Source organism: Bos indicus, chromosome 21 (assembly GCF_029378745.1).
Source record: "Bos indicus isolate NIAB-ARS_2022 breed Sahiwal x Tharparkar chromosome 21, NIAB-ARS_B.indTharparkar_mat_pri_1.0, whole genome shotgun sequence".
NCBI lineage: Eukaryota > Metazoa > Chordata > Mammalia > Artiodactyla > Bovidae > Bos > Bos indicus.
This window is the reverse complement of record NC_091780.1, coordinates 28,360,264-28,379,422: the sequence shown is the minus strand read 5'-3', so window position 1 is coordinate 28,379,422 and position 19,159 is coordinate 28,360,264. Positions and strand designations below refer to the sequence as shown.

The window sequence follows — 19,159 nt, the reverse complement described above, 5'->3', positions numbered from 1 at the left end:
GGAGAGAGCTCCTCAGGTTGAGGCAAGAGCAGGTGCAAAGGCCCTGGGGTGGCACAGAGATGTGCAGATTGCTGGAGCAAGGGGTGGGCCAATGGTTAGGACAAGTGGAGGTTGTAGAGCAAGTACCAGCCAGATATGAGAACTCTGGGGCCACACTCAGGACTGTCACTACAGGGTATCCGTCAGGAAACCTTTGCAGAGTAACTAAGGCAGCAGACAGGCAAACAGCAGAGGGGAAGGAGGGAAAAGAGCTGGGAGGTTACTGCAGGAGTCCTAGCAAGTAAGTGATGATAATGATGGTGATGATTATAGTGATGATGGTGGTGCTGGTAGAATGAAGATGATGATGGTGGTGGTGGGAGTGGTGATGATGGTGGTGTGGGATAGGACAAATGGACAGCAACAGACTGATTCACCCAGGAGGTTCAATCAGCAAGACCTGGAAGGGGCCTGGAGGAGGAAGGCTGGCAAGCCGGCTATAGACATGGCTGGATGGATGGAGCTGCTATTACTCCACTGAGGAGAGAGCCCTGGGAGAGGGTAGCGGGGCTTCTGAGGAAATTTAGTGGCAGGAGCCCAGAGGCCCCCAAAAGAAACTCAGGAGTCCTGGAGAAGTGCATGTAAAGTGCTGGGGAAGTGCCAAGTAAAGCTGCAGGCATTCTCTGTCCAGAAGCCCTTCTCTATCTAAAGTAACACACACTTGATCACCAGGACACACCCACAAGGCTGCTCATTGCTGTGCCAACCATAAATTCCAAATTGAATAACCATCAATCCATCAATCCAGGGGTGCTGATTAATACCCCATCATACAGCCACATCACTGACATCCTGTGTTGTCACCTGAATAAGCAGGTGGAGCTACAATTGCTGTCTCTGCCAAGAAATGAAATCTACCAAGAAGTGAGGGAGGAAGTGCAGATCCAGGTGGCCAGTGCAACATCTAATTCAAGGAAAAGGTCTAAAATCAGCTACACTTCAAAAAAATATTTTTTAAAGTTCTATATATAGACTTACATGGGCTTCCCCGGTGATGCTAGTAGTAAAGAACCCGCCTGCCGACGCAGGAGACATAAGAGATGTGGGTTCAATCCCTGGGTCGAGAAGATCCTCTGGAGGAGGGCATGGCAACCCACTCCAGTATTCTTGCCTGGAGAATCCCATGGACAGAAGAATCTGGCAGGCTATAGTTCATGGGGTCGCAAAGAGTCATATTTGAATTGACTTAGCACATACATACACCCAGAAAATTTCTGGCAGGATTCATAAGAAATTTGACAGTGGCCTCCAACACAGAGAGGGATGAGGGGTCTGGGCCATACAGATAGAAATGGGGAATGCACACAGGGATTTCCAGGGTAGAAATAATTTTGCATTCTTATGACACTTGGCATGGTCCAAGCACTATTCAGAAAAAGCTTGACAAACCTCTACTAGTAAATAAATGCCCCAGTTTTAAAACATGTCCAAGCCCCATTCACACTGACCAAATGGAGTCCTGGAGACAAGATTTAACATGGTTTTGTCTGTTTCTAACAAGGACAAGACCAGGGGCGGCAGCCGGGAGGACCAACCCCACGTCCAAAGAGCGGTGGCTACCCAGGCGCAGGAGGGCCTAGAGGAGCTATCCCACATGGAAGGTCGGGAAGGGTGGTGGTGAGGAGATACCCCTCGTCCAAGGTAAGGAGCAATGGCTGCCCTTTGCTGGAGCAGCCGTGAAGAGATACCCCATGCCCAAGGTAAGAGAAACCCAAGTAAGACGGTAGGTGTTGCAAGAGGGCATCAGAGGGCAGACACTGAAACCATACTCACAGAAAACTAGTCAATCTAATCACACTAGGACCACAGCCTTGTCTAACTCAATGAAACTAAGCCATGCCCGTGGGGCAACCCAAGATGGGCAGGTCATGGTGGAGAGATCTGACAGAATGTGGTCCACTGGAGAAGGGAATGGCAAATCACTTCAGTATTCTTGCCTTGAAAACCCCATGAACAGTATGAAAAGGCAAAATGATAGGATACTGAAAGAGGAACTCCCCAGGTCAGTAGGTGCCCAATATGCTACTGGAGATCAGTGGAGAAATAACTCCAGAAAGAATGAAGGGATGGAGCCAAAGCTAAAACAATACCCAGCTGTGGATGTGACTGGTGATAGAAGCAAGGTCTGATGCTGTAAAGAGCAATATTGCATAGGAACCTGGAATGTCAGGTCCATGAATCAAGGCAAACTGGAAGTGGTCAAACAAAAGATGGCAAGAGTGAATGTCGACATTCTAGGAATCAGCGAACTAAAATGGACTGGAATGGGTGAATTTAACTCAGATGACCATTATATCTACTACTGTGGGCAGGAATCCCTCAGAAGAAATGGAGTAGCCACCATGGTCAATAAAAGAGTTCGTAATGCAGTACTTGGATGCAATCTCAAAAATGACAGAATGATCTCTGTTCGAGTAATCCAAGTCTATGCCCCAACCAGTAACACTGAAGAAGCTGAAGTTGAACGGTGCTATGAAGACCTACAAGACCTTTTAGAACTAACACCCAAAAAAGGTGTCATTTTCATCATAGGGGACTGGAATGCAAAAGTAGGAAGTCAAGAAACACCTGGAGTAACAGGCAAATTTGGCCTTGGAATACGGAATGAAGCAGGGCAAAGACTAATAGAGTTTTGCCAAGAAAATACACTGGTCATAGCAAACACCCTCTTCCAACAACACAAGAGAAGACTCTACACGTGGACATCACCAGATGGTCAACACCGAAACCAGATTGATTATATTCTTTTCAGCCAAAGATGGAGAAGCTCTATACAGTCAACAAAAACAAGACCAGGAGTTGACTGTGGCTCAGATCATGAACTCCTTATTGCCAAATTCAGACTTAAATTGAAGAAAGTAGGGAAAACCACTAGACCATTCAGGTATGACCTAAATCAAATCCCTTATGATTATACACTGGAAGTGAGAAATAGATTTAAGGGCCTAGATCTGATAGAGTGCCTGATGAACTATGGAATGAGGTTCGTGACATTGTACAGGAGACAGGGATCAAGACCATTCCCATAGAAAAGAAATGCAAAAAAGCGAAATGGCTGTCTGGGGAGGCCTTACAAATAGCTGTGAAAAGAAGAGAAGCAAAAAGCAAAGAAAAAAAGGAAACATATAAGCATCTGAATGCAGAGTTCCAAAGAATAGCAAGAAGAGATATAAAGCCTTCCTAGGTGATCAATGCAAAGAAATAGAGGAAAACAACAGAATGGGAAAGACTAGAGATCTCTTCAAGAAAATTAGAGATACCAAGGGGACATTTCATGCAAAGATGGGCTCAATAAAGAAAGAAATGGTATGGACCTAACAGAAGCAGAAGATATTAAGAAGAGGTGGCAAGAATACACAGAAGAACTGTACAAAAAAGATATTCACAACCCAGATAATCACGATAGTGTGATCACTGACCTAGAGCCAGACATCCTGGAATGTGAAGTCAAGTGGGCCTTAGAAAGCATCACTACAAACAAAGCTAGTGGAGGCGATGGAATTCCAGTTGAGCTATTCCAAATCCTGAAAGATGATACTGTGAAAGTGCTGCACTCAATATGCCAGCAAATTTGGAAAACTCAGCAGTGGCCACAGGACTGGAAAAGGTCAGTTTTCATTCCAATCCCAAAGAAAGGCAATGCCAAAGAATGCTCAAACTACCACACAATTGCACTCATCTCACACGCTAGTAAAGTAATGCTCAAAATTCTCCAAGCCAGGCTTCAGCAATACATGAACCGTGAACTTCCTGATGTTCAAGCTGGTTTTAGACAAGGCAGAGGAACCAGAGATCAAATTGCCAACATCCACTGGATCGTGGAAAAAGCAAGAGAGTTCCAGAAAAACATCTATTTCTGCTTTATTGACTATGCCAAAGCCTTTGACTGTGTGGATCACAATAAACTGTGGAAACTTCTGAAAGAGATGGGAATCCCAGACCACCTGACCTCCCTCTTGAGAAATCTGTATGCAGGTCAGGAAGCAACAGTTAGAACTGGACATGGAACAACAGACTGGCTCCAAATAGGAAAAGGAGTACGTCAAGGCGGTATATTATCACCCTGCTTATTTAACTTATATGCAAAGTATATCATGAGAAACATTGGACTGGAAGAAACACAAGCTGGAATCAAGATTGCCGGGAGAAATATGAATAACTTCAGATATGCAGATGACACCTTATGGCAGAAAGTGAAGAGGAACTCAAAAGCCTCTTGATGAAAGTGAAAGAGGGGAGTGAAAAAGTTGGCTTAAAGCTCAACATTCAGAAAATGAAGATTATGGCATCTGGTCCCATCACTTCATGGGAAATAGATGGGAAACAGTGGAAACAGTGTCAGACCTTATTTTGGGGGGCTCCAAAATCACTGCAGATGGTGACTGCAGCCATGAAATTAAAAGACGCTTACTCCTTGGAAGGAAAGTTATGACCAACCTAGATAGCATATTCAAAAGCAGAGACATTACTTTGCCAACAAAGGTCCGTCTAGTCAAGGCTATGGTTTTTCCTGTGGTCATGTATGGATGTGAGAGTTGGACTGTGAAGAAGGCTGAGCGCCGAAGAATTGATGCTTTGAACTGTGGTGTTGGAGAAGACTCTTGAGAGTCCCTTGGACTGCAAGGAGATCCAATCAGTCCATTCTGAAGGAGATCAGCCCTGAGATTTCTTTGGAGGGAATGATGCTGAAGCTGAAACTCCAGTACTTTGGCCACCTCATGTGAAGAGTTGACTCATTGGAAAACCCTCTGATGCTGGGAGGGATTGGGGGCAGGAGGAGAAGGGGATGACAGAGGATGAGATGGCTGGATGGCATCACTGACTCGATGGACATGAGTCTGAGTGAACTCCGGGAGTTGGTGATGGACAGGGAGGCCTAGCATGCTGCGATTCATGGGTCTCGAAGAGTCAGACACGAATGAGCGACTGAACTGAACTGAACTGAACAAGGACAAGTCTTTTGGGTCTTCCTAAGCCCTGTCTAGGATGCTCTGCTCCCTCCTGACTCCCATCCTTCGGCCAACAGCACCCTGGACCAACGGGGCCCCCGTGTCCACCCAGGCCTGCTCTGGGCTCGGGAGCACTGCCCTGTCATAGGCTAATGGGGAGGAGGTGAGTGCTGCCTTCGGCTTAGGAGTCTTACCTGGAAAGGTTCACCCCAATTACTTATTTTAAGAGCAAATTAAGGCTCAGATCTGAAGTGCCCACTGTATGCTGCTGCTGCTGCTAAGTCACTTCAGTCATGTCCGACTCTGTGTGACCCCATAGACGGCAGCCCACTAGGCTCCCCCATCCCTGGGATTCTCAAGGCAAGAACACTGGAGTGGGTTGCCATTTCCTTCTCCAATGCATGAAAGTGAAAAGTGAAAGTGAAGTTGCTCAGTCATGTCCGACTCTTAGTGACCCCATGGACTGTAGCCCATCAGGCTCCTCCATCCATGGGATTTTCCAGGCAAGAGTATTGTATGAAAACACCCAAATGGCTTCATCACCACCATGAGGACCCCTCAGGTAAGGAATTTGAGGACTTCAGTTTCCCAGGTTTTTTAATTCTTTACTTAAAAATAAAACCAGGATACCAAAGGTTTAAGTTATTTATTTCTGATGATCAATTAACCTTGCTCCTATAAACATTCATAAAAATCAATTACCAGCTTATTGAAAGAATTAATAAAATTGACACCATTGATTGTAACCCTCTAGCAGGAGCAATAGGCCTCCAGGCAAAGAGAAAGATCCTATTTTTAAGAGGTTCTTCATGTGGATGGTCAGAGGGTATTCTAAAGGTGTTGCCAGGGGTTCCCTGATGCCCTCAGACAAGAGCCAAGCAGGTATGTTCCCCACATCAAAACTGACACAGAACAGATCAGCTAGGGGTTTTCATTGAATATTAAAATGCAATCGTAACCTCCTCAAAAGAGACAGGAGAGGAGAAGGAAATGAAGAGTCTTTAAGAAAAAAAAAAAAACACCAGCCTGAATTTGGATGCAATTATATCCACCCTAATCAGAAGTGTTAGATCACAATTAGCTGCTTTTAAAGACACATTTCAATCTATTAATTTAATCATCAGTGTCATGTGTGAGGCCATTACTGAAGGTGTAATTAAGTGGGATGTTCTATGTGTGTGAGTGCTAAGTTGCTCAGTCATGTCTGACTCTTTGCGACCCCATAGACCCTAGCCCACCAGGCTCTTCTGTCCGCGAGATGTTCTAGGGAAGAACACTGGAGCAGGTTGCCATGCCCTCCATCAGAGGATCTTCCCAACCCAGGGATTGAACCCATGTCTCTTACATTTCCTGCATTGACAGGTGGGTTCTCTACCACTAGCGCCACCTGGGAAGCCTGAGATGTTCTACTATTTCCTAATCAACTGGATCGCCCACAGATGACGTGGGCCCTCGCACCTTGCCTTATTACAGAACTGCTCCCCTGGAAGGGGTGCTTTATGCACAATTTTTGTAGGAGAAAACCAGAAGTCAAAGTCCCATTTGTATTGACATAAAAATGCAACCGCCCCCTCAGAAAGAAAATTCAGTCACTTACCAGCCACAAAACTGGGAAAAGATGCCACCTTCTTTGTCTGTTAGGAAATATGAAAACACACACAAGAGTTGTACGCAGTTGGCCCATAAAATCTAAGCTGACACCATAATGTGACAAGTTTGAGCCCATGAGTGACCAGTCTCTCCAAGAAATCAGCTTCTTATAGCAAAGCAGTGTCTTTCGGGCTCTATGTTTGAGTGGGGTGCCTGTTAACAATTCTCATGGGAAACCTGGGGTACAAAAGGCCATCAGCTGAGACCTAGGGACCCCCAGGCTAGCACATCACTGCTAGAAGGAAAACACTAGTGGTTCTCCAACTGGTGGCATGAGAATTCCCAGACACTTGTTTATCTCTTGGCCACATCACACAGCATGTGGGATCTTAGTTCCCTGATTAGGGATCAAATTTGTGCCCTCTGCAGTGGAAGGTCAGGGTCTTTACCACCGAAGGGAATTCCCCACAGGGACATCTTTAAAAGCAAGATGAAAGAGGGACTTCCCTGGAGATCCGGGTTAGGACTCCCCATTGGCATCAGTGACTCAGAGGACATGAGTTTAAGCAAACTCTGGGATAGTAAAGGACAGGGAAGCCTGGAGTGCTGCAGTCCATAGGGTCACAAAGAGTTGGACGTGACTTAGTGACTGAACAATAACAATTTCCATTGCAGGGGGCGCATGTTGATTTTTGGTCAGGGAATTAAGATCCCACATGCCAGGCAGAGCAGCCATAAATAAATACATACATAAAATTTTTTTGAAATAAAAGCAAGATGAAGGAGATCAGACACCACTGCATGAGTGACCACAGTTATTTCATCCAAGTTACAAAACCTCATCCAAACCATGCTTTCCAGATAAGGGAAATGACTTGCTTGAGGCCTCGTTCTAACAACCTCCCCATCAGGGCAGTGGGAGTTTACACAGGATTGTTTTTTAAATCCACACAGTTGGTTTAGAACGGCGCTTATGGCAATTTCTGTAGACATTTCTGGTTCTCACAACCTGAGGAGGAGGGTTACTACCAGCACCGAGTTGGGAGAGGCCAGGGATGCATCTAAACATCCTGAGGTTCCAGGGACGTCCCCCCACAACAAAGAAGGATCTGGCCCAGATATCCATGGTGCTACTACCCTGGAGTCATCCTGCTTTAGAACGTGATGGTCAGTGGGGCGGACTGAGCCTCCATCAAAGTGGGGAGCACCAATGAGCCCCGTGGACCAGAAGCAACACAGGAGCGCACGGCGGTGGGGGGCTGAGTCAATAGAAAAGGGACTTCCCTTCCTCCCCCGGGGCCTCCTCCTCCTGCACGGCCACCTGGCTTTGCTTGTCAGGACCCCCTTCTCCTAGGTAATGGGTGGGATCAGAGCCCTGTCCCACCCACATGGGATGGTGAGCCCATGGGGACAGGGCAGGCAGCTCCCATGTCAAGGCCCCCGGTCAGAACTCTCACCTCTGGGATGTTGTTATTGTCAACTGGTCCATTGAGATCAGAGCGCTGTTGCTTTCTTGGCTGCTCCAAACCATTGCAAACCTGGAAACCAGGAAGTTAAAGATACAGATGAGGTCTTCACATGTTAGAAAAAGTTTAAAAATGACTTTAAAAATAGTTTAAAATAAAAAAAAAAAATTTTTTTTAAAGAGACCGAGATACAAAACTGGAGACATGATACAATTTTGTAAAATATATGTGTACATAGGTATGTGTGGGTGCACACAGATATAATTTAACTTCTCTGTCAATAACATGTAGACTTTCATACATCTCAAAAGTTATGTGAATCATGGTTTCTAATTTTATTGTTTATTATTCTTTTCAATTGTGGCAAAGTGCATAAACAGGGTGACAATATACAGCCTTGACATACTCCTTTTCCTATTTGGAACCAGTCTGTTGTTCCATGTCCAGTTCTAACTGATGCTTCCTGATCTGCATACAGATTTCTCAAGAGGGAGGTCAGGTGGTCTGGGATTCCCATCTCTTTCAGAAGTTTCCACAGTTTATTGTGATCCACACAGTCAAAGGCTTTGGCATAGTCAATAAAGCAGAAATAGATGTTTTTCTGAAACCCTCTTGCTTTTTCTATGATCCAGCAGATGTTGGCAATTTGATCTCTGGTTCCTCTGCCTTTTCTAAAACCAGCTTGAACATCAGGAAGTTCACGGTTCACATATTGCTGAAGCCTGGCTTGGAGAATTTTGAGCATTACTTTACTAGCGTGTGAGATGAGTGCAATTGTGTGGTAGTTTGAGCATTCTTTGGCATTGCCTTTCTTTGGGATTGGAATGAAAACTGACCTTTTCCAGTCCTGTGGCCACTGCTGAGTTTTCCAAATTTGCTGGCATATTGAGTGCAGCACTTTCACAGTATCATCTTTCAGGATTTGGAATAGCTCAACTGGAATTCCATCGCCTCCACTAGCTTTGTTTGTAGTGATGCTTTCTAAGGCCCACTTGACTTCACATTCCAGGATGTCTGGCTCTAGGTCAGTGATCACACCATCATGATTATCTGGGTCGTGAAGATCTTTTTTGTACAGTTCTTCTGTGTATTCTTGCCACCTCTTCTTAATATCTTCTGCTTCTGTTAGGTCCATACCATTTCTGTCCTTTATTGAGCTCATCTTTGCATGAAATGTTCCTTTGGTATCTCTAATTTTCTTGAGGAGATCCCTAGTCTTTCCCATTCTGTTGTTTTCCTCTATTTCTTTGCATTGATCACCTAGGAAGGCTTTCTTTCCCCTAAGCCCAAGGCCAAGGGCGGCGGCGGGGAGGAGCAACCGCACAACCGAGGCCAGGGGCGGTGGCCGGGAGGACAACCCCACGTCCAAGCAGCCGTGGCTGCGCAGGCGCAGGAGGGCCTAGAGGAGCTATCCCACGTGGAAGGTCAGGAAGGGCGGTGGTGAGGAGATACCCCTCGTCCAAGGTAAAGAGCAATGGCAGCGCTTTGCTGGAGCAGCCGTGAAGAGATACCCCATGCCCAAGGTAAGAGAAACCCAAGTAAGACGGTAGGTGTTGCAAGAGGGCATCAGAGGGCAGACACACTGAAACCATACTCACAGAACACTAGTCAATCTAATCACACTAGGACCACAGCCTTGTCTAACTCAATGAAACTAAGCCATGCCCATGGGGCAACGCAAGACGGGTGGGTCATGGTGGACAGATTTGACAGAATGTGGTCCACTGGAGAAGGGAATGGCAAATCACTTCAGTATTCTTGCCTTGAAAACCCCATGAACAGTATGAAAAGGCAAAATGATAGGATACTGAAAGAGGAACTCCCCAGGTCAGTAGGGGCCCAATATGCTACTGGAGATCAGTGGAGAAATAACTCCAGAAAGAATGAAGGGATGGAGCCAAAGCAAAAACAATACCCAGCTGTGGATGTGACTGGTGATAGAAGCAAGGTCCGATGGTGTAAAGAGCAATATTGCATAGGAACCTGGAATGTCAGGTCCATGAATCAAGGCAAACTGGAAGTGGTCAAACAAAAGATGGCAAGAGTGAATGTCGACATTCTAGGAATCAGCAAACTAAAATGGACTGGAATGGGTGAATTTAACTCAGATGACCATTATATCTACTACTGTGGGCAGGAATCCCTCAGAAGAAATGGAGTAGCCATCATGGTCAACAAAAGAGTTCGTAATGCAGTACTTGGATGCAATCTCAAAAATGACAGAATGATCTCTGTTCGTTTCCAAGGCAAACCATTCAATATCACAGTAATCCAAGTCTATGCCCCAACCAGTAACACTGAAGAAGCTGAAGTTGAATGGTTCTATGAAGACCTACAAGACCTTTTAGAACTAATACCCAAAAAAGATGTCCTTTTCATTATAGGGGACTGGAATGCAAAAGTAGGAAGTCAAGAAACACCTGGAGTAACAGGCAAATTTGGCCTTGGAATACGGAATGAAGCAGGGCAAAGACTAATAGAGTTTTGCCAAGAAAATGCACTGGTCATAACAAACACCCTCTTCCAACAACACAAAAGAAGACTCTACACATGGACATCACCAGATGGTCAACACCAAAATCAGATTGATTATATTCTTTGCAGCCAATGATGGAGAAGCTCTATACAGTCAGCCAAAACAAGACCAGGAGCTGACTGTGGCTCAGATCATGAACTCCTTATTGCCAAATTCAGACTTAAATTGAAGAAAGTAGGGAAAACCACTAGACCATTCAGGTATGACCTAAATCAAATCCCTTATGATTATACACTGGAAGTGAGAAATAGATTTAAGGGCCTAGATCTGATAGATAGAGTGCCTGATGAACTATGGAATGAGGTTCGTGACATTGTACAGGAGACAGGGATCAAGACCATCCCCATGGAAAAGAAATGCAAAAAAGCAAAATGGCTGTCTGGGGAGGCCTTACAAATAGCTGTGAAAAGAAGAGAAGCGAAAAGCAAAGGAGAAAAGGAAAGATATAAACATACATATATACATATATGTAAATATACGTATGTATATATATATATACACACACACACACACACCCAGAGGGGCTTCCCAGGTGGTGCTAGTGGTAAAGACTCTGCCTGTCTATGCAGGAAATGTAGGAGATGCAGAGACACAGGTTCAACCCCTGGGTTGGGAAGACCCCCCCTGGAGAAGGAAGTGGCAACCCACTCCAGTTTTCTTGCCTGGAGAATCCCATGGACAGAGGAGCCTGGCAGGCTACAGTACGTGGGGCTGCAAAGAGTCAGACACCACTGAGCCTGAGCATTAGATGTGACAGATTAGGTATCAGCAGTAGGACTACAGGATCATACAGCGATTTTACTTCTAATCTTTGGAGGAACTACCATATTGTTTTCCACAGTAGCTAAACCATTTTATATTCCCAGCAAGTGTCCAAAGGTTAAAATTATGTTTCTAAAAAAACTTTAATTCTTAGTTCAATGCAAATTCTAAAATCCAAATTCTTTAGTTAGAGCAAAATAATCTACTGTTAGAGGGGAAAAAGTGCCCCAAAGACACGTCATAAGTCTTCTCTTAAAGAAGACACCCATCCAAAATCCCACTTAGTTCAATGAACAAAATTTAAAGTTGAGGTATATTTTCTCTACTTAACACCCTGTGTTTACATGTGTGCTAAGTCGCTTCAGTCGTGTCTGACTCTTTGTGACCCCATGGACTGTAGCCCACCAGGCTTCTCTGTCCATGGGATTCTCCAGGCAAGAACATTGGAGTGGGCTGCCATTTCCTCCTCCAGGGGATCTTTCCGACCCAGGGGGCAGGTGGGTTCTTTACCACTAGCACTACCTTTGGAAGCCCTTACTCCAGAAAATCTCCCCAGATCCAAGAACTGAAACTGCTGTCCAAACCCCAAAGCACACTCTGGTAAGCCAGCATCACAAGTCAAGTTCCAGAACTTTCCTGAAATAAATTAGCAAGCATCACTTCCCTGATGGCTTGGCAGTAAAGAATCTGCCTACCAATGCAGAGGACATGAGTTCAATTCCTGGTCTGGAAAGATCCCACATGGCATGGAGTAACTAAGGCCCATGCACCACAGCTACTGAGCCTGTGCTCCAGGGCCCGTGCTCCACAAGAGAAGTCACTACAATGAGAAGCCCACACACTGCAGTTAGAGAGTAGCCTCTGCTCACCACAACTAGAGAAAAGCCCGCACGCAGCAACAAAGACCCAGCGCAGCCAAAAATAAATAAAGTATCAAGCAGTAGCAATATCGTGACAAGACAGTGCATGCACGCACGCTGAGTCACTTCAGTCGTGTCCAACTCTGTGCGACCCCATGGACAGCAGCCCAGTAGGCTCCTCTGTCCAAGGGATTCTCTAGGCAAGAATACTGGAGTGGGTTGCCATTGCCTTCTCCTAATACTGACAAGACAGTAATAAGTTTTATTTACAAATAAATTTATACTATGAACATACACATACATTATACTTACATTTATTTATGAATAACTCTTTTTTTTTTAAATTATTTTAAAGAAAGACGGCTGTTTAGGAAAGTGGGTTCTCACCAGACACCTAGCCTGCCTGCATCTTCATCTTGGACTTACAGCCTCAGCCTCCAAATCTGAGAGTAATAAACGCATGTTGTTTCTAAGTCCCCTGGTTTATGATACTCTGATTTAGCAGCCTGAAAGGACTAAAAGATAACACTCCTTCCACGAATGTTACAGTTTGGTCTAGAACCTAATTTTTCTGGCAGGAGAAGGACCATCATGTGGGGTAATAGACTCTCATCGAGGTGCCAGATACATGGTGGGGAAACAGTACCTCCAGGACTGCTACCCGCCTTGTGTTGGGTGCCTCTGAGAAATGGAAGAGGTCTCCATTCTGGGGGACGCACTTTGGGCTTGGCCAGGGAACCCAGGCTGGCTGGACGTCAGTGCCTCACACCATCCCACCCCAACCCCAACACCTCAGCATGGGGCCACAGCACGCAGTGACCACAGGCGACACAAGGTCTCAGGCCCATGTCTAAGGGCAGCTTCTCCCCAAAGCAGCCTGGACCCTTCCCTCTAGAGCAACATTTCCTTTAACTCCCTTGGACCTCTCATCACCATGGCAACCACATCTCATGAAAAACAGCCAGAGTTGTTTCCAGAGAGGCAGGGGGTGACTTCTGCTGTTTCTCCTTGGGAAAACCCATCTGGTGCTCCCGTCATCATCTCATGGCAGGGGTTGGGGGCTTAGCAACAGGTGACACAGCGTCCGAAATGAGCATGGTCAGAGGCCCACGTGGACGTGGGGTCCTGGAATCTTAGAGGAAGATGCTATTCAACTCTTTGTGCCCTCCCCATGGCAGAGCAGCCAGGTGCACCTCAAAATAAAATGACAGCCAGGGTTATCTCTGACTTTCACAGCCAATATGGACAGCTGGGCCATATCCCTCATTAAGTAACTCCAGTGGGCATTCTTGGTGCCACCCACTGGAACCCCTACCGCCATCGCTGGTGAGGAGGGGCAGGTGAACTGAAACATGCAAACACACCAGGAACCCCCAAACCTGTATATCATGGAGCCCTGAGAGCAGAACACTATCTGGTGGCACAGGCTGGGCACAAAAAGCCGGCACCAGGGCCAGCTGTTCAGGGCAGAGACGACTTGCCTGTAAGAAGAATCCACTCATTTGAATAAATGAATAAATACACCCAGGCTTCCCGGGTGGCTCAGTGGTAAAGAATCTGCCTGCCAGTGCAGCAGACATAAGAGATGAGAGTTCTATCCCTAGGTGAGGAAAATCCCCTGGAGAAGGAAACTGCAACCCAATCCAGTATTCTTGCCTGGACAACCCCATGGACAGAGGAGCCTGGTGGGCTACAGTCTACAGGGTTGCAAAGAGTTGGACATGACTGAGCACACACTCATGCAGACAAAAAACATCCTGGCTCCAGTTGGTGAAACTAAAGCTGGAGCTTTTTAAACGTGTCAATTCTGATTGTGCCTGCTGGATTAAACTGAAAATATGGTAAAATAATCCATGTGGCTTCGGATGGAATAATGGCAAACAAGCACATACCCACTCACTCTCGAGTCATCTGGAACAAAAGCCAAGTGTTTCCAAACGTGGTCCTGGATGACACGGGGATGAGAGACATGGAGGGGAGCTCAGTCAGGGACAGACAGCATCGACACAAAGCCAAGGAAGCCACTGCTTCCCACTGGACTGTCCCATCTCTCCCCAGACAGGACTCAGTGTCAGAGAAACCCCAGTGCTGCACTCAGCGAAGGGAGAGCCTTCTCTAGGAATCCTTTCTTGTTTTCAAAGGCATCGGTCAACTGACTCATCAGTCATTCCATCCAAGACGTGCCCTCCTCCGTCCTGCTCAGGGAAGTGGGGGGCAGGGGTGGGTGCGGCTGGGACAGCGACACTGCAGATGCTCCCGTGGGGCCAAGCTGGGGGCATCACCCACAGGGCTGATGATGGTCTGATCACTGACAGTCTCATCAGTGCCCTCCTCATCTTCTCTCAGAGGCCCTTCGATCCATCCCCTGACAAATGGTGGCTCAGAAAAATAACAATCTGGTTCTGTTCCTCTCAGCATTCAGGCCACTCCATGGTCTTCACCTGGAGGAGGAGAAGCACTTGCATAAAGTCTTCATTCTTATCTCACTTATCCCTCCAGGGACGATAACATCTTCTCAAAGCCACCACTGCTACTGCTTAGTCGCTTCAGTCATGTCCAACTCTGTGCCACCCCATGGACTGCAGCCTGCCACGCTCCTGTGTCCATGGGATTCTCCAGGCAAGAATACTGGAGTGGGTTGCCATGCCCTCCTCCAGGGGATCTTCCTGACCCAGGGATCGAACCCCCGTCTCCCACATTGCAGACAGATTCTTTACCATCTGAGCCACCAAGGAAGCCAAAACTCTGGCTTAAGAGAATCATGACGAGATCCACTGGGGAAGCCACTGGGGGCCTGGCCTTACTCTCTGTGACTTGTCTGATAAAACTTCCTCCACCACCAACACTGGGCCCCTCTGGCGCCTCATTCCATCGTTCACTCTCTGTTCACAGGGCCCCTCAGGAAGGGGTGGAGGGTACCCTGGGGACAAGACTTTCTGAGTAGAACCATGTTTTCCTAAACTGGCCTCTGTGTCTCCATCCTCATTACTATTTCAAAAATATACTTTGTGAGGCTGCCATAGTGATTCCTCTGATTGATCTGGGCAAAGTAGATTGAAACATTCTGTAAAGGATTCACCATTCTAGATGCCATCAAGAACATTCATGATTCACAGGAAGAGGTCAGAACATCAACAACAACAGGAATTTAGAAGTTGATTCCGACCCTCATGAATGACTTTGAAGGATTCAGACCTGAGTGGAAGAAGTAACTACAGATGTGGTGGCAACAGTAAGAGAACTAGAATTAGAAGTGGAGCCTGAAGATGTTATTGAATTACCACAATCTCATGATACAATTTAAATGCATGAGGAATTTGCTTCTTATGGATAAACAAAGAAAGTGGTTTCTTGGGAAGGAATCTAATCCTAGTGAAGATGCTGTGAAGATTGTTGAAGTGACAACAAAGGATTTAGAATATTACATAAACTTAGTTGATGAAGCAGTGGCAGAGTTCCAAAATTGGATTGGATTGACTCCAATTTTGAAAGAAATTCTACTGTGGGTAAAAATGCTCTCAAACTGCATTGCATGATACAGAGAAATTGTTTGTGAAAGGAAGAGTCCATCAGTTGAGGTAAATTTCACTGTCATCTTATTTTAAGAAATTGCCATGGCCACCCCAGTCTTCAGCACCCACCAGGCCAATCAGTCACCAGCCATCCACACTGAGGCCAGGCCTTCTGCCTGCAAAAAAGATGACAACCCCAGAAGGCTCAGATGATGCTTAGTATTTTTTAGCAATAAAGTATTCCTTTATAATAATTTTAAAATTTTATTTATTTATTAATTTTGGCTATGCTGGGTCTTCGTTGCTATGTGGGTCTGTCTCTAGGTGCAGCAAGCGGGGGCTGCTCTCTAGTTGAAGTATTCAGGCTTCTCACTGCAGTAGTTTCTCCTGTTTCAGAGCAGGGGCTCTAGAGTGCCATCTCAGTAGTTGTGGTACACAGGCTTAGTTGCCCCGAGACATGTGGGACCTTCCTGGACCAGGGATCAAGCCTGCATTCACATGAGGATTCTTATCCACTGGACCACCAGTTAAATACTAAAGTACTCTTAAATTAAGGTACACATGGTTTTTTAAACACTATTGCACACCTAACAGATGACAGTATAGTGTGAATATAACTTTTGGATGCACTGAGACATCAAAATATGTGTGTGACTCACTTTATTGAGATATTCACTTAACTGCAGTGGTCTGGCATCAAACCACAATATCTCAGGGGTCTGCTAACACAGAAGGAGAGCAGATTTGTCATCACCAGGGTCTACAGGGAGAGGAAATTGGGGACTGACTGCTTGGTCCAGTGGCTAAGACTCCTCACTCCCAATGCAGAGGGCCTGGGTTCCATCCCTGGTCAGGGAACTAGATCCCAAATGCCCCAACTAAGACTCAGTACAGTCAATAAATACAAATGAATATTTAAAAAATAATAAGCATGGTCTCCTTTAGGGTTGAGGAAAATGTTCTAGAACTGAGTGGTGGTGGTTGTACAACATTGCAGTCGATGTCACTGAATTGTACCCTCTAAAATGGTCAAATCAGTAAATTTCATGTTATGTGTCTATAGCTACACTTTTAAAGTAACAGGGAAAGAAGGAGTAAACAGAGACCTCAAATGATCAAAAACACACTGACTCCACCTTTGACACCCCTTTCAACTCAGCACTAGATTCCTGCATGGCAGTCAGGGCCAGCTGGTGCAGGACTAGCCCTCACTAGGGACACGAGGGCCAAGGGGAGGAGGCGGGCAGCCCAAATACAGTGACAGGACCACAGACACTTCTTCCCAAACACCTGCCCCCCACCCTGGATGTCACAGTTGGATTCCAGATTCCTTCCTGGGGAAGGAGGCACCCCAACACTCCAGGCAGTTATAGGACCAGGGAGCATCACATGTGATTTAGCTCAATTCTCAAAGGTGAAAAGCCCATGACCCCTGGGGGCCAGCAGGCTGCTTCTCCCACTGGTTTCATAAGTTTGCTACAAACACACCCATCCCCTGCCAGTAACTGTAAGGTAAGGAGCCCTGTGTGAGCAGTTTAATCACAGCCTAATGACAGCAGTTTAATGACACTTTAATGACAGCAGTTTAATGACCCTCCAGGGTGAAGAGCAATCTTTTGTATTACAGCAAGTTCAGGCCAGTAGCTCTTGTGAGCCCGGAGACGCTCCCTGTTCCCCCAACCACTCCCCTTTCAGCATAGAGCCCCTCACACATTCTGGGAAAGTGAATGTGGCATCAGATAAGTGCATGAAACCAAGGCACCCAGGTCAGAAGGAAACCAGATGAGGATGCTAAGTCGATGTTCAAATTCCAGCTCCAAGACACTTCCCATATTTAGCTTGTCCATAGAGACTGCCATTCCCAGCCTAGAACTGCCCAAACCAGCTCTCTGTTCTCTGGACACAAGAAGGAATTCTCTGTTCCAATCAATACTTTTAGTCCTGGACTTGCCTGGTGGCCTACCAATGTAGGAGATGTGAGTTTGATCCCTGGTCCGGGAAGATCCCACATGCCATGGAGCAGGCCATGGAGCAGCTAAGCCCATGCACCACAATTACTGAGCCTGTGCTCTAGAGCCCATGCTCTGCAACAAGAGAAGCCACCACAGTGAGAAGCCCATGATAACTAGAGAGCAGGCCCCCACTCACCACAACTACAGAAAAGCCTGAGCAGCAGTGAAGACCTCGCACAGCCAAAAATAAATAAATAAATAAATCCTAAATAATACTATTGGCATGTGTGTGTTCAGTCATGTCCAACTCTTTGCAACCCCATGGTTTTAGCCCACCAGGCTCCTCTGTCCACGGAATTTTCCAGACAAGAAATACTGGAGTGAGTTGCCATTTTCTTCTCCAAATAATACTACTAGTCCTAAATAATAAACAACTCAATGGAACTGCCTACAGCTACCAATACTAAATCATATAACTCCTAATATGAAAAGCAAGTTTAACCAGGAGATCCCAATGATCTAGTAAACTTCTATTAAATCTACTGTTATGAATGTGCTGTACAGAACATCTGGTTTTCTTAAAGTTGAGGATGAGGAGAGAGTGTTTTCATAGTACATTTGATAACATATTTTTCTTTTAATGATACTAACAAGATATGACCTCAATCATTTCATGTAACCCAGTGGTCTGAATGATCTATGTGAAAGCCCAGCAGGAATAATAATCTGCGGTCCACCCCTCCTCTGCCCTTCCACCCCTGCCAAGGTGGGATCACGTCTGTTACTGGACAAGACCCCAGAAGGAGAGAGGGAAGGTGCCCCCTCCTCACTCAGGATGTGGTTGTCTACTCGTGGCTCATCTTAATCCTGAATATCCTAAAACCTTCCAGAGATGTGCAGATCCACCCAGTGTCCACAGGCCCACATGAGTATGGTCAGCTATCTCTCCTGTGGTTCCACCAGTCCTTCGGATAGACAAAGAATGTTTTGTTTGCATGATATGGGTTACAGGGGTTCAGATTGGCTCAACTTGGTTTCAGATGATTTTAGTTGGCTCGGGCTGGTGAATGGGACAAGAGCCTTTTCTTGTTAGATATACCTAAAATAAAATGTATCATTTTAACCAATTTTAGGTGGACAATTAAGTGGCATTAGGTGCATGCACACCGATGTACAATCATCACCACCATCCAGCCCCAGAACTTTTCATCATCCCCAATGGAAGCTCTGTCTCCATTAAACACTAACCCCATCCCCCCAAATCCCACCAACTCCCAGTCTGCCTCCATCTCTGTGGGTTTAATTAGTCCAGGTACCTCACTTGTGTGGAATCATATAGGATTTGACTTTTTGTGAGGTTATTTTCACTCAGCACAGTGGCCTCAAGGTTCATCCCTGTTGTAGCATCTCCTTTCTTTTTAGGGATGAATAATACTCCATTGTATTGTATGTAAAAGTCTTTCTTAGGTAACTGTAACTGTGGCTCAGAAGAG

At 45.9% G+C, this 19,159-nt stretch overlaps 1 protein-coding gene across 9 annotated transcripts in view; it reads right to left on the bottom strand.

Moving 5' to 3' along the window:
* APBA2 (amyloid beta precursor protein binding family A member 2) overlaps nucleotides 1-19,159 on the bottom strand; it is a 138,682-nt gene that overhangs the window by 23,555 nt on the left and 95,968 nt on the right. For all 9 annotated transcript variants that reach the window (XM_070775266.1, XM_070775269.1, XM_070775265.1 and 6 more), the window contains 2 exons: nucleotides 8,036-8,116; nucleotides 6,586-6,622 (listed from right to left, as the gene is read on the bottom strand). In XM_070775266.1, the coding sequence (XP_070631367.1) occupies nucleotides 6,586-6,622; nucleotides 8,036-8,116 (118 nt within the window). The remainder of the gene's footprint in view (nucleotides 1-6,585; nucleotides 6,623-8,035; nucleotides 8,117-19,159) is intronic.